The sequence below is a fragment of the Scardinius erythrophthalmus genome, assembly GCF_964197995.2.
Source record: "Scardinius erythrophthalmus genome assembly, chromosome: 9".
Taxonomy (NCBI): Eukaryota; Metazoa; Chordata; class Actinopteri; order Cypriniformes; family Leuciscidae; genus Scardinius; species Scardinius erythrophthalmus.
The window spans coordinates 4,978,275-4,993,458 of NC_138229.1; the positions used below are offsets into that span (position 1 = coordinate 4,978,275).

General features: G+C 35.5%; 1 protein-coding gene across 1 annotated transcript; it reads right to left on the reverse strand.

Annotated features, from left to right (window-relative positions):
* Window positions 1-152: 152 nt before the first annotated feature.
* On the reverse strand, window positions 153-12,341 carry yju2 (YJU2 splicing factor homolog). The gene is made up of 8 exons (XM_081375172.1): window positions 12,134-12,341; window positions 11,748-11,848; window positions 10,093-10,237; window positions 9,875-10,009; window positions 7,271-7,452; window positions 3,357-3,501; window positions 1,932-2,067; window positions 153-736 (listed from the first exon to the last, which is right to left on the reverse strand). Exons 1-8 carry the CDS (start codon window positions 12,155-12,157, stop codon window positions 600-602), a joined length of 1,005 nt encoding a protein of 334 aa, XP_081231298.1. The 5' UTR covers window positions 12,158-12,341; the 3' UTR covers window positions 153-599.
* Window positions 12,342-15,184: the final 2,843 nt, after the last annotated feature.

Sequence of the window (15,184 nt, forward strand, 5' to 3'; positions counted from 1 at the left end):
ATAATGTATTAGTAAATGTTGAAATGAACATTAAGATTAATAAATTATTTAGAGGTATGCATTAACTAATGTAGTTAAATATATAATATATCAGAAATTCATTTTTCAAAATATTTGAAAATAAAACAACAAATGGAAAAAATAGTCTAAGCTTGGAAACGAAACAAGGAACATTTTATTTGATGTTTGTGAAGATGAAAGAGTCTGTTGGAGATGATCAGTCTAAATTAGATTCAGATTCACTTGTCTCCACTGTAACCCTCAAATGCATTTCCTCGTATTGACTGAACTAACATGGAGAGACAAATACTACATTATAGTGCATAATACATTAGAAACACATTACAGAGTACATTAGAGACACTGGGATGACGCAGATCTAATAGCGAATAAATTCCAGGCAATGGAAACAGCTTCTTATAGACAGACAGTGCTTATCCAGCTAAAAAGATCATCACTGAAAAATAAAAATCTCTCAATTATACTTTTAAATAGCCCAAGTAAAGGAAAATTATAGTGGTCTGTGAAAAAAAAAGAGGTGGTCATTTTTGCTGGTCTGAAAATAAACATTTAAAAACACCACACAGTGTTTTCTCGGCCTAGTCAGAGTTGGTGTCATCGCTGTCTGTGTACGCCCCCAACAGGCTGAGCGATGAACCGCTCTGAGACGCGGCTGGCTGCCCGTTGGAAGCACTAGCTGAGGCTGTGGAGGACACGGGTTTGGCACCACCGGCCCCTGAATGATCCGGAAACACAGAGAAAAAGCAGGTTAACAGATGTGAAGGAATGAGGGAGTTTGATATGTAAATATAACATCAGGGTTTCACTCATAAGAAAAAACAATCCACGGCACAGGTTAAAAACAGGTGACAAGCGACGGCACACCTATGCGTTGCGGCCAATGAGCAAACATCAGGGTTTGTTGGTGGAAACTGTATCATTTTCAGGCATCATTTATTCAAGCGCCCTTATTTTATTAAATTGTGAATTTTGTCCACACCCATTTATATATATATATATATATATATATATATATATATATATATATTAACAGCTTCGCAATCCACATCTGTACCATTCCTCGATTCCAGAGAAATAATAAAACAAAAACATAATACAAATACTCCCCAAATCCTGACATACATCCACTGATGTAGTGTAGCAATTTTGGTTTAATAAAAAATAAACAACAAATATCAATTTATTTATTAAATAATATTAATAAAATAAGTCGTCAAGAAAATAACCATTAAGTGTTTTAAATATTATTATTATTAGTAGTAGTAGTAGTAGTATTAATATATACACTACTGTTCAAAAGTTTTGGTCAGTAAATTTGTTTTTAAAGAGAATAATACTTTTATTAAGCAAGGATGCATTAAACAAACAAACAAAAACTTTTCAAATAAATGCTGTTCTTTTGAACTTTCTATTTATCAATGAATCCTGAAAAAATTGCAACATTATGTCATAATGATGATTAATCATAATGATGATTAATATTTCTTAAATAAGTAAAGTAAAGTGAATCATCATATTAGAATGATTTCTGAAGGATCAGGTGACACTGAAGACTGGAGTAATGATGCTGAAATTCAGCTTTGCTTCACAGGAATAAATTACATTTGAAAATATATTCAAATAACAGTTATTTTAAATTGTAATAATATTTCACAAAATTACTGTTTCTACTGTATTTTTGACCAAATGAATGCAGCCTTGGTGAGAAGAGACTTCTTTCAAAAACATTAAAAAGTCTTCCTGACCCCAAAATGTGCTATTGTGTTTAAATGACTGAATGAATGCATGATTTCTTTTATAATTGTAATGTTGTTAATTGCTGCTTACACCCCCCATGCACTCGCTCTGACCGGACTGTCCCTGACACTTTTGAGAAATCACAGATTGACTAGTTTTAATAGATCATGAACCTTTCTGTGTGTCAGGAGCCTGTGGTTTCTTCCTCACCACCAGAGACCCCAGAGCTCCCTTCCCGCCCAGACTCCCGACACTCCTCTCCCAGCTCTCCAGCTTCTGCTTCTTCACAACCACAGACGACAATGAGCCCTGTGGAGTTCAGGAGGAAAACAGCACAACAATTAATGAGAAGCATATGAGGCGTTAAAATAGAAAGACGACAAAAAAAAAAAAACAAAAAAAAAAAATGTAGTGGGAAAATTTGCTTTAGGACCACAGATCATCCTTTATGACCATATAAAGTATAATGTATAGTTAAACAATCTGTCAGCTGATAGTGCATTATCCTGCTTATTACATGGTTACTTGGCAAATAAATAAATAAACTAATATTAAATATGGATTTGAGCTGAAATTATTATGTGAGTGTGGAGTGATAGGAGAAACACGAAACTAGCACAGCTACACTACCGGTCAAAAGTTTGGAATAATTACGTTTTTGAAAGAAGTCTCTTCTGCTCACCAGGGCTGCGTTTATTCGATCCACAATGCAGTAAAAACAGCAATATTGTGAAATATTATTACAATTTAAAATAACTTTTTTATTTGAATTTCTTTTAAAATGTAATTTATTCCTGTTATCAAAGCTGAATTTTCAGCATCATTACTCCAGTCTTCAGTGTCACATGATCCTGTGTCCTGTGTTAGAATCATTAGAATTATTATAATCAATGTTGTTTTGTGGAACCAAAATACACTACAATTCAAAAGTCTGAGGTAAGGTTTAATAAAAATATAAGACGACAAATAGTTTTATTCGGCAAGGACACACAAAATTGATCAAAGGTAAAAAATAAAAAAGTTACCAAAGATTTCCATTTCAAATAAGCGCTGTTCAAAGAATGCATAGTTTCCACAAAAATATGAAGCAGCGCAACTGTTTGCAACATTGATAATAATCAGAAATGTTTCTTGAGCAGCAAATCAGCATATTAGAATGATTTCTGAAGGATCATGTGACACTGAAGACTGGAGTAATGATGCTGAAAATTCAGCTTTGATCACTGGAATAAATTACATTTAAAAATATATTAAAATAGAAAACAGTTATTTTAAATTGTAATAATATTAAACAATATTGTTGTTTTTACTGCATTTTAGATCAAATAAATGGTAAGCATAAAATACTTTCAAAAACATAAACTTAATAGTTTCAAACTTTTGACCCGTAGTAAATGTAGGAAATTGTTTGCCTGAGAGCAACAATAATATTTGATCACATCATGTCACAACTGACCAATCAGAGTTGAGTATTCCAGAGCCATGTAATAAAAACAAATTTTTCTGATTATAATCTATAAAAGTGAAAATGTTAAAAAACAAAAAATAAAACAGTAGAATAAAGAAACTCTAATTGAGGCTACTGTCTTTCACTCAACCTGTGACCCTGCGTTCCCGTCTGTAGTGAGGATGTCTGTGGGTTTATTAGCCGTGTGTTTCCTGCCTTCGTCTTTAGCATTTTCCGTCTCTTCCTCAGAGTCCGAGTCCCTCAGTCGCTTAATCAGAGCTCTGTCTAACATCTCTCTAAGAGGAGCAAGAGAAGAGAGAAGTCTAAATCACAGAATATATATATATACTAAATAATTCATGTTTCTTAATCTTGACATTAAGGCCTGGTTTCACAGACAGGGTTTAGATTGAGCCAGGATTAGGCCTTAGATCAAATAGGGCATTTAAGAAGCTTTTATAAACGTAACGTAGGAAAAAACATTACTGGTGTGCATCTTGAGACAAAACAATGACACTGACATTGACAATATTCATTGACAATATAATAATACTGACAATATTCATTGATTTTAAGATATATCAGTGTAAGTTGCTTTCAGTTAAATCAGCTCAAACATGCATTTTAGTCTGGGACTAGTTTAAGCCTGGTCTGTGAAACCAGGGGTATGTGCTTTGGAAAAACATACTTAGGCAGTGAATGTACATAACCTCAAAGAGGTGCTATTATTGTCACATGTAAATGTAGACAGTAAACAATATAAACGCAATTATGACTTTCAAACATTAATATTTTAGGTTAAAATGCACAGGAATATCTACATATAGTACATAAACTATATTTTAGATGCTGTAATCTAGGGCTGTCTGATTTGGGGAAAAATCTCATTTCAGATTTTCTGATAAAATTAGCAATTTAAATCTTTGTGCTCTTAATTGGACCTGTAGTGTGACATTCATTTATAAAAGTTCAAATATTCCACAATTAAAGGATAATTCACTGAAAAATGAAATTGTTCAAAACCTGTATGAGTTCCTTTCATCTGCTGAACACAAAAGAAGATATTTTGAAGAATATTATGGGTAACCAAACAGTTGATGGACACTATTGACTTCCATAGTAGGAAGAAAATACTACTGAAGTCACAGGGGCCCATCAACTAGTTACTGACATTCTTTAACCCTTATGTGCTGTTGGGGATGTTTTCATCCACTATGGGGTATTTTTGAGTCTAAATTTGGCCATAACTTTTTCTGTGTTTCAGCAAATGGAATGATTTTTGGTGACAAATCTTATTTTGACACATATTTTGGGAAAATGCTTTGAAATTTTTCAAAAACTCAACAGTACACTGTGGGCAAATTTACTACCCTTTCGTTATGTTTGTGGCTGAAAACAGCCACTACTTTAAACTGCTGTAAAAATTTATCAGATAAATATTTTTTTCAATTTTTTTTGCATAAATCTATTAATCAACCTCAGTCCTGCTCAAAAATACTAAATGTTTAAAAAAATTCAGGATTTTAACTCTTTAATTGCCAAATTTGTAAATGATGTCACTGATTTGGGAAAAAAACACACAAAATGACTCATTTTCAATATAAAATGTGATTGTGGACTGGATTTTTTTTTACCTTTTATCACAGTCTTGGACATGTCAAAGATTAGAAACAACATTGGTTTTGATGCATTGTTAGTTTTTGTGCAGCATCAGATTTTAACTTTTTCTCCCTCATTTACTGTTCGTGGCTGTTTTTGCCCCATTGACTTCCATTATAACCACATTTTTTGATTGCAAAGCCATGACACCATATAATCATGCATTTTTGATTGTTGGTGGTTTTCCCTGTTGGGAAGAGGTAAAATTTGTAATTTTTACTGTTGATAACCGTGTGGCACCATTAACCCTTTAGATAGGCCTGTGCCAAAAAAAGCTTAGTTTCTGGCTTTTACATGGAGTTATATGGAGTATAACAGCATAATAAAGTGTGTGTGTGTGTGTGTGTGTGTGTGTGTGTGTGTGTGTGTGTACTCACCTTGATGCGTCTGAGAAAATCAAAATATGCACCTCAGCTCTCAGAACTGCATGGAGTAAACAAAAACAAAGTAAGTGTATTTATGCACCTGCTGCCTTTTGATGGTGAGAAATGCAGACTAAACAAAAACAAAGCAAGTGGATTTAAACGCGTGCATGCAAGCCTGCTGGTCATTTGATGGTGAGAAGAGCAGCAAGCAACATGAGAAAGGGCTTGACTTGTAGTGAAGTTTTAGAGATGATTATGCAGCCTGACCCCTCCAGCGAGCTGCAGGGTGTATCGTCTTCTCCCTCTGACACCACAGACTCAGGAGAGTCAGATCCTGATTTGGATGTGGCACCCTCATCATCCTCTCTAGCTTCCACTGAAGGCGAGGAGGATTCGGAGGATCCTGGATCTGGGTGGATTGGGAGAAACGGCGAAGTGTTGTTTTCCACTAACGTGGAGACAACTCTCTTTCTTCAGCCTGCCAGAGGCGTGACTCCAGGGCCGACGCGCTATGCCTTCGCAAGGGTCCAGAACATGGATTCCGTGTTCAATCTGTTTTTTACGGAGGAGATGATTGACCTCATTGTCAGCATGACTTGCGTCAACACATACATGTTTGTACAGTCATACAAACATGTATGACTATGCCTTGTGATGGCATAGCGCGTCGGCCCTGGAGTCACGCCTCTGGCAGGCTGAAGAAAGGGAGTTGTCTCCACGTTAGTGGAAAACAACACTTCGCCGTTTCTCCCAATCCACCCAGATCCAGGATCCTCCGAATCCTCCTCGCCTTCAGTGGAAGCTAGAGAGGATGATGAGGGTGCCACATCCAAATCAGGATCTGACTCTCCTGAGTCTGTGGTGTCAGAGGGAGAAGACGATACATCCTGCAGCTCGCTGGAGGGGTCAGGCTGCATAATCATCTCTAAAACTTCACTACAAGTCAAGCCCTTTCTCATGTTGCTGGCTGCTCTTCTCACCATCAAATGACCAGCAGGCTTGCATGCACGCGTTTAAATCCACTTGCTTTGTTTTTGTTTAGTCTGCATTTCTCACCATCAAAAGGCAGCAGGTGCATAAATACACTTACTTTGTTTTTGTTTACTCCATGCAGTTCTGAGAGCTGAGGTGCATATTTTGATTTTCTCAGACGCATCAAGGTGAGTTCACACACACACACACACACGCACACACACACACGCGCACACACACACACACACACACACACACACACACACACACACACACACACACACACACACTTTATTATGCTGTTATACTCCATATAACTCCATGTAAAAGCCAGAAACTAAGCTTTTTTTGGCACAGGCCTATCTAAAGGGTTAATGGTGCCACCCGGTTATCAACAGTAAAAATTACAAATTTTACCTCTTCCCAACAGGGAAAACCACCAACAATCAAAAATGCATGATTATATGGTGTCATGGCTTTGCAATCAAAAAATGTGGTTATAATGGAAGTCAATGGGGCAAAAACAGCCACGAACAGTAAATGAGGGAGAAAAAGTTAAAATCTGATGCTGCACAAAAACTAACAATGCATCAAAACCAATGTTGTTTCTAATCTTTGACATGTCCAAGACTGTGATAAAAGGTAAAAAAAAATCCAGTCCACAATCACATTTTATATTGAAAATGAGTAATTTTGTGTTTTTTTTTCCCCAAAATCAGTGACATCATTTACGAATTTGGCAATTAAAGAGTTAAAATCCTGATTTTTTTTTAAACATTTAGTATTTTTGAGCAGGACTGAGGTTGATTAATAGATTAATGCAAAAAAATTTGAAAAAAATATTTATCTGATACATTTTTACAGCAGTTTAAAGTAGTGGCTGTTTTCAGCCACAAACATAACGAAAGGATGTAATTTCTAACAATGCACAAGGGTTAAAATATCTTCAGCAGAATAACGATATTCACACAGGTTTGGAACAAACTGAGGATGAGTAAATGACGACAAAATTTCCATTTTTGGGTGAACTATCCCTTAAGTCTAAGAAGCAAAAAGTCTCTTTTCATACTTGGTCTCTCGTTCGTCTTCATCCAGCTCTCTTTCTCTCTGTCTCCGCTCCATATCTTTATACTTATCCAGCATGCCCTCGAAGTCCACCCGCGCCTGCCTCTGGTTCAGGTCCTTCAGCTCCTGCAGGTTCTCCAGCACCTCCATCTCCATCTTTGAGTCCCGTGTGCGGTTCTCCAGGACCTGTGACAGCATTCAGGGAGATTAGCTGTAGTGGTCGACCGATATATCACCAAGGCCGAAATATCGGATGATATTTGACATTTTTAAAATATCAGCATCGGCCGATCAATTTTTCTGATTGGCCGATGTGTTGGAAGCGGGACTTTTATTTTGACGGGCACCTTATCACACAGCGCTCGCTCACATTCTCTACGTCTTCATTAGTTTACGATCTCTGTCAGTCATATCTAATACTTTGTTAGACAGAATTGGCAAACAAAGAAAGTAAATGGTATGCAAAAAAGTATAGAGTTGCTTTTATATTATTTGTAACAGAAAAGGCAAACAATCAGGCTAAAATACTTTATCATTTACCGTCAACATTCAGCAAATGCGCATCTACATCATTTAAACAAATCTCTGAGTATCTAATAAACTTTTAATTTCACAAACCTTGCAGATTTAATTGAATCCAGCTGTGATATCTTGTGAAGTGTGCATTTATAGCCTGCATAAACGTGTTATTGCGAAGTGAGTGAACGCGAACAGAAGATCAGCTTCACAGGAGACGCGATCGAAAAACTTGAAATCCTTCATTTTAAAATATGCTGTGCCATATCCAGTTACCCACTAAATCATATTCATATCATTTTCACTGTGTGCTGTATGTAAAATTAGCGTTACCTTGTCTTTACTTGAAAAAATATGATTACCAGTGCACATGAAATTACCAGATTACTGAGTGCCCCGTTACAGTGTTTACTTCCTTTTTATTCACATATTCATATTTTTAAACAATTACTTTATTTGTGAAAAAAAAAAAAAATGTAATAGGTATGCAGATTCAAGAAGTTGCCATCTAAAGTATAAGCATGTTTATTTTAAGGATTCGGTTTCTAATTTATTAAATATTGATTAAAATAAATATAAGGTATATATATAAAAATATATATAAAAATATCGTATATATATTCACGTATATATATAAAAATATCGGCTTTATATCGGCCACCCTGCTCTCTAAGATATCGGCAATAAAAAAACAGTATCGGTCGACCACTAATTGACCCTTCGCTAAGCCACGCCCGAAAACCGTCACAGGCCAATCGTGGCTTAGCAACCGTAACTAGGCGCGGGATGTCTGGCAAGCTTTCGAGCGAGGGAAACTTGCCGAAGCGTTGTGCGTATGGATTGTGCAAATCTGATACCCGGTATCCTAAAAGTTTGGACGGGGTGGTGGATTTTATTCCCTTCCCGAAACCTAAAACCCAAGGGGAGAAATGCCGGGCGTCGTCTTCATTTATATAGCGCTTTTAACAATGTAGATTGTTCCAAAGCAGCTTTACAGTGATAATAGGAAATTAAAGTAAAGTGTTTTGGCTTTATAGCAGCTCTAGAATAAAGTTATTGTCCAGCTCGTGGATCAAGCAGTGTGATTAAAGGCAAGACGGAGGCTCACAGACATAATTTAACGTTACTTAAAAATATATTTCAGCATTTTGTTAATCGACGGCCAAAATGGTAACATCACGTTACCCCAATCCGATCGCGACATTCCCGGTGTCTAGTAAAAGTAAAAGGTAGTTAGTAAAAGAACATCAGGGGGCTTGCCGGAGATCTCCAAGGAAAAGGTTGGTATGCAAACTTAATCAGTTCATAAAAGTAAGTTAGTCATTTAAGTTATGTGACCCACGACGTGTGAGCGGTAGCCTGGCGCACTAAAAATATAAGCGGGAGATTGTTATCATTGCAAAGTGGTCAGGCTAATGTCTTGTGTTTATTCCACAATACATATAGATAAGCTGTTTGATTTATAAATATTAGAATATTTTCAAATTTCACTTACGCTGCTGTGCATGCACAAAGCTGTTCCTCAATTTGTGTGTTTCTCATTTGAATGATCAGCGTACGAGGCGGCTGCTGCTTGCGCTGGGACCTAACGTTATAGACTTTAGCTTCAATTTTGATGAAATTATTCTCTAATTGTTTGCATATTATGTCGTGGATATAGCCCTCGAATGCATACTGCAGTCTTGCTCTCTCAGATTTTCACCTCTTCGCCAAAAATGACTAATTATCTCCTTAGGAATGTCTGAAACCAGTGCATACATACTGTAATAGACGTGCCAGGCGCAAAAGCTTGACAGGCGTAGCAACAGTAACTAAGGAGGGTGGGGCTTAGCGAAGGGTCAATTAGCTTTTAAGTTTTCATGGGTTTTTGATGGTTTGCTTACAAAGACACTGTAAAGACTTTTATGTACACCGTATGTGGAAAACAGTGGAAGAAAAACGAAATGCTTTTGTCACAAAAATACGCTGATGGAAAGTGGAAGTAAAAGTACAAATTAAACACGAATAGCACAGAATAAAACAATAACCCCCTGACAAAACCTCTATAAGACTACATGATGTGTCTTTTATGATATTAAAGTTTCTAACAGACCTTCATGGGGTTATTGAGTTCCTCTTCCTCTCGCTCCAGCTGGATCTTTTTCTCCTCCTCTTCTAGAAGTTTCTCCGCCTGAAAATTACGTGTTGCACCATGTTCCATGGCATAGTCTGTGTTCTCTGGATCCGTCTGCGAGACACACCAATCAGATGAAGTGCAACCGAACAAACACACAAGAAAACCTCCTGAAGTGTCGTAGTTCATTCGAGTACCTTGAAGGTGATCTCCGCCAAACATCTGGTGCATTTAATGTAGAATCTAAAAATGGGAAGCCCCATGTACAGTTCGTTCTGAACGGTCTCCTTACGAGCGTTGAACTTCTTCCCTTTGTAAATGTATTCTCCACATGTTTTACACCTGCAAAACAGCAAGAATTATTATCTGAAAGATGATATATAATCTATAATAAATCAAACTACATATGTTTTCCTCACAAATCAGAGAAATCGAGAGATTCTTTGCCATTAAAATATTATTATATTCAGTATACCATTACTTAGCTTGTTGTATTTTATTTATATTTTTCTCTTATTTTTTTATATTCTCAGAATATAATTCTGTGCAGCAAAATGAATTTTCATCAGCCATAACTCCAGTCTTCAGTGTCACACGATCCTCCAGAAACCATTCTAATATGCTGATTTATTATCAATGTTGGAAACAGTTGTGCTGCTTAATATTTAGGGGTGTAAAGATACCCTCATGTCTCGATTCGATACATATCATGATACTGAACTCACGATACGATATTATTGCGATCCTCCAAGACATATGATAAAAGGTTAAAAACTGTTGATTAAAATGCTACATTTGGTATTATATTGCGGGTGGAAATGAATAGGCTTGGACTTGGTGCTGGAAACCCAATGCACAAGACAATAAAGACACAGGAATAAAAATATTCATGATTCTGCAGCTGAAAATACTGAATTATTTTAGACGAATGCTTTCACTCTGACTAGATATATTTAAAATATTGTAAGCCACGTTTTACTGGTAACATAAGACATTTGGCATATATTCCCCTACAAATTTCCCCCCATTGCAGTATTATACATTATATTCAACATTATATAGTAGATTAATGTAGTACTACTAGTAACACTAAAACTCTGAAAACTAGATTTTTTTTTTTTTGGGTGAACTATACACAATACATATTGTCACTATCCACGATACATATTGTTGCATTTTTGTATTGCAATATATTGTGGCACGATATGTTGTTACACCCCTATTAATATTAATAACTTCTTTCAAAAAAACTGTAGTGTATATTGTTACAAAATGTTTATATTTTAAATAAATTAGCCAAAAAATAAATAAAAATAAATAAATAAATTTTTATTCATCAAAGAATCCTGAAAAAAAGTATCACAGGTTATTTAAAAACTATAAAGCAGCACAACTGTTTCCAATCATGTGACACTGAAGACTGGAGTAATGATGATGGAAATTCAGCTTTCATCACAGGAATAAATTATATTTTAAAGAATATATTTAAATAGAAAACCATTATATTTAATTGTAATAATATTTCACAATATTACTGTTTTTTTCCCTGTATTTTTGATCAAATAAATGCATCCTTGGTGAGAAGACGAAACTTCTTTCAAAAATATTAAAAATAGTAATGTTTCCAATCTTTTGACGGTAGTGTATATTGTTGTTGTTGTTCTATGTAATTTTATCCTTAGTTGAGAAGCTGCATAAAGAGCTGTATGAAATAGTTAAATATTATACTTCTGTATCTAAAAACATGCAATAATTCTAGACATTATAACTACCTCATGTCCTTATATAACAGACCTGTGTTTCTATATCAAACCATTATAGAAGTTAAACTAAAAAATAAACCTTGTCTCACCTCATATTAAATGGTGCCATCAATCTGACCACATACTGACGGTCTTTGGGCAGTTTGAGTTTAGGGATTTTAGACGGATCAAAATCCGGAGGATAGTATTTCTGAGGAAAAACAAGAAGAAATGTTGTAAAAGTGACAGTTCACCACAGTAGCGTAACTTTATAAACAGAAACTTATTTCTTGGTTCATCTTAATAACTGTTACGTGTGTTCAAGGCTATTTATGTACTTTAAGTGCATAGAAACCATGACTTAAATACTTAAACTTAATAAATGTACATTGCGTTGCTACTTCATTAGCATGCTGTTAATGATTATCTTTTCTCCTCTAATCCACCTTAAGCCGCAGCACAATTATAATATAGGAGTAAACAAAGAGGTACTTACATTTAAAACTTTTCTTTCCGACATGGTTCTCTTTAATTGACTAAAATGTAAACTAAAACCGACAACTGAATGCTCAAGTGTGTGTTACTACGAGCTGGACGCTTCTTCCTCGCTGTCTGTCGCGCGGTGTGTATGTGTGTATCCGTCACTCACGCGCTGCAGTGTTGCCACCACCGGCAGAGCCTCAGTATTACAGGACACAAGGCGAGCATTAGCGTTCAGAAGATGGTCATATGTAGGCCTACATAATAATACAAGCCCAGTAATATCATATGAACATGCTTAGTATGCCAAAAAAAAAATTATAAACAGGAAGGTGATAGGGTGAGTAAGGTGGTTAATTATATATTAAAAACAGAAGCATAAATCTCAAAGACATAAAGACTTCACTGAGGCCACTAGAGGGAGATGCTGAATAATAAATCAATTATTAAACGCTAAAGAGTTTTTCGTGTTGCTTCAATGAATTTTAGCGCATGCATTTCCTATTAAAGTACAAGCTGTGATATTCACAATCACGACATGGAATAAAGCAAGCCAAAAGTGTTTGGGAGAGATCCTTTGTACTAAATAGAGCAAGTAGTAGTAGAGTAGAAAAAGTAAAACATATATTTACTACTTTTTATAGATATATGACAGTCACTGGAAACACAAATCCTGACGTTAAAATCACCCTGTAAGGACAAGCCAGCCGTGCCCAAAGTGAACTCTGCATTAGGCACCAGTCAAAACAATCAATACTTGCAATAAAAGAGTCGTACAGTCATTTTTCCTTGCTTATTATCTAATTTGGCGCGCGCAAATGATGCGCGTAATCCTGCAGCAGCTCTAGGGCGCGCGCATGCAGAGAGACGCGCAAACTCACGCTGTGCGCAAAACCAGCTGGACACATCCGTAAATGGCTTAACATTCAGTCATATCTTCAATGGGAAGCACGGACAACGTTTGGATACAGAGTGTCTCTTAAGTGAATGCTGGGATATAGATAAACTTTAAATCTGGATCGCGTAAAACACGTACAATGAGCGTTGCGTGGGATTTAAGAGTACTAATGCATTTGTGCGGAATCCAGATTTCAACGGACAACAATTTACCTACAGCAACAGAGACAGTCTGAAAAATCTTCCAGAGTCCTTGACGGAATACTTTATCTGCGATTGGGGTTATTCCCATCATGGATCAGTTTGGGATTTTGGATTTACATCAGCGCAATAAATGGAAATGCGTGGACGCAGTGCTGCAATTAACGGAGTTTACATGTAAGAGATTTTTTTCTTATTTACATTTAAAACGAAGTTGATGTGGGTAGTAGGCTAATACATTTTGTAATCTTTGTAGAGTTTCCGAACCCAGTTCATTGCAGGTGTAATTCCCTATGCAATATTAAAAAGGCAAGTTTAAATATATGAATAACAGTTCAGACATAAAAGTAAAACTTCTTCAAGTTTCAACCTCCTTCTTTTCTATAGTTCTATGGTTCTTTAGACATTAAAAAAAGTTGTTGTTCCAATATACTGCAGGTTCTTCACATCAGTGTTGAGATTTCTGTATTTTAACAGAAAAAAAAAAATGAAGGTCCACTAAAAAAAGAGGAAAATAATGGATTTCTTTTTCATTTCAACTGAGATAAGTTGAAGCATTTGAGGATTTAGAAACACATTAAAGAAAGAAAAGATTAAAGAAAAATCATGTATATTAAAAAAGGGCACTATCTCTAAAGTGTCAGTGATCATGTAACCCTTTGTACAGAATTGCAATGCTGATATAGTGCAAAACTGTCACTTGTGGACTAAAGTGAAAACTTTTTCAGACAGAGTGATTCAACCTTAAAAGAACTCATTCACTCATCCTTGTGTTAATGGTGCCATGATTGTGGGTTCAGTTCCTGCACTTGGATGTATTTCTCTGTGCCGAATGTTTGAACCCTGTCCTCACTTCTCTCTCATCAGCTGGAGTTCAGATGGCCTGCAGGGTGGACAGATAAAATGCATTATGGGTGACCTTAATATACATGACTCCTCCCATTTAATGATCCTTAATGGATCTGTTGGTTTTATCAGGTCGTGAGCAGTCAGTGAAAGCATGACTTGTGTGTTGTTGTAATTTTCAGGAAATTTAGTTGTGATTTCTTACTAAAATCCCAGTACAATTGTTGGTACTTTATTTTACCGTGTCCTTGTGACACGTTACATGTAGTTACTGTTGTAGCCTAATAATAACTAAATTATGCATACATGCAACTAACCCTAAACCAAACCCTATTCCTAACCCTTAATGTAGTTAATTAGTATTACTCAGTAATTACACTGTAACACACACGCCTTAAAAAGTGTAACCAAATTGTTTTTTTTAAAAAGATACTGCAATTAAGAATGTCCTTTGGCCAATATGATCGTTATGACAAAAACACACAGCAATATTACTAAAACTTTCAAATAATAAAATAAAATGTCAATTAAAAGCTAATTCAAAATATTAATAAAAACTATAATAGTATCTCAATTCGTTTTCCTAATGCATTCAAATGCATTCAAAATGCCTTATAATTCATCATATGTTCTTGCAATTCATTATAATATTTATACAGTAATACTTTAAATCACATGGCCAGCCACTTGTTTCATAAGTTTATGCTCTTTAACAGTTTAAGCATGAATTGATAAGGGTCAGGATAAGGGTTTCAATTAGTTTTAAGCGCAAGGTTTTCAAGTGCAATTTTGCCCCAAAAACTGCAAATAATTTGCATTATGTAATTTAATAAGCAAGTGAGATGTACATAAAATTGCTTAGACATATAACAAAAAATTAAACAATATTTACTCACTTCACACACAAAAAATAGAATTCGCAAATTCTCAAAATAGCCAAATATTGATTTATCAGCATGACCAAATTTTTAGTTTATATACAAAAATATATAATGCCTTACTTGACGTACAGCATTATGATTGATAAAGGATATAGAAAACGAATGGATGTGTGTAATGATTACGATGCCTTAATTCTTCGAAACGTCTCTGTAAAAGTGACTAAATAATACAATATCTGTTT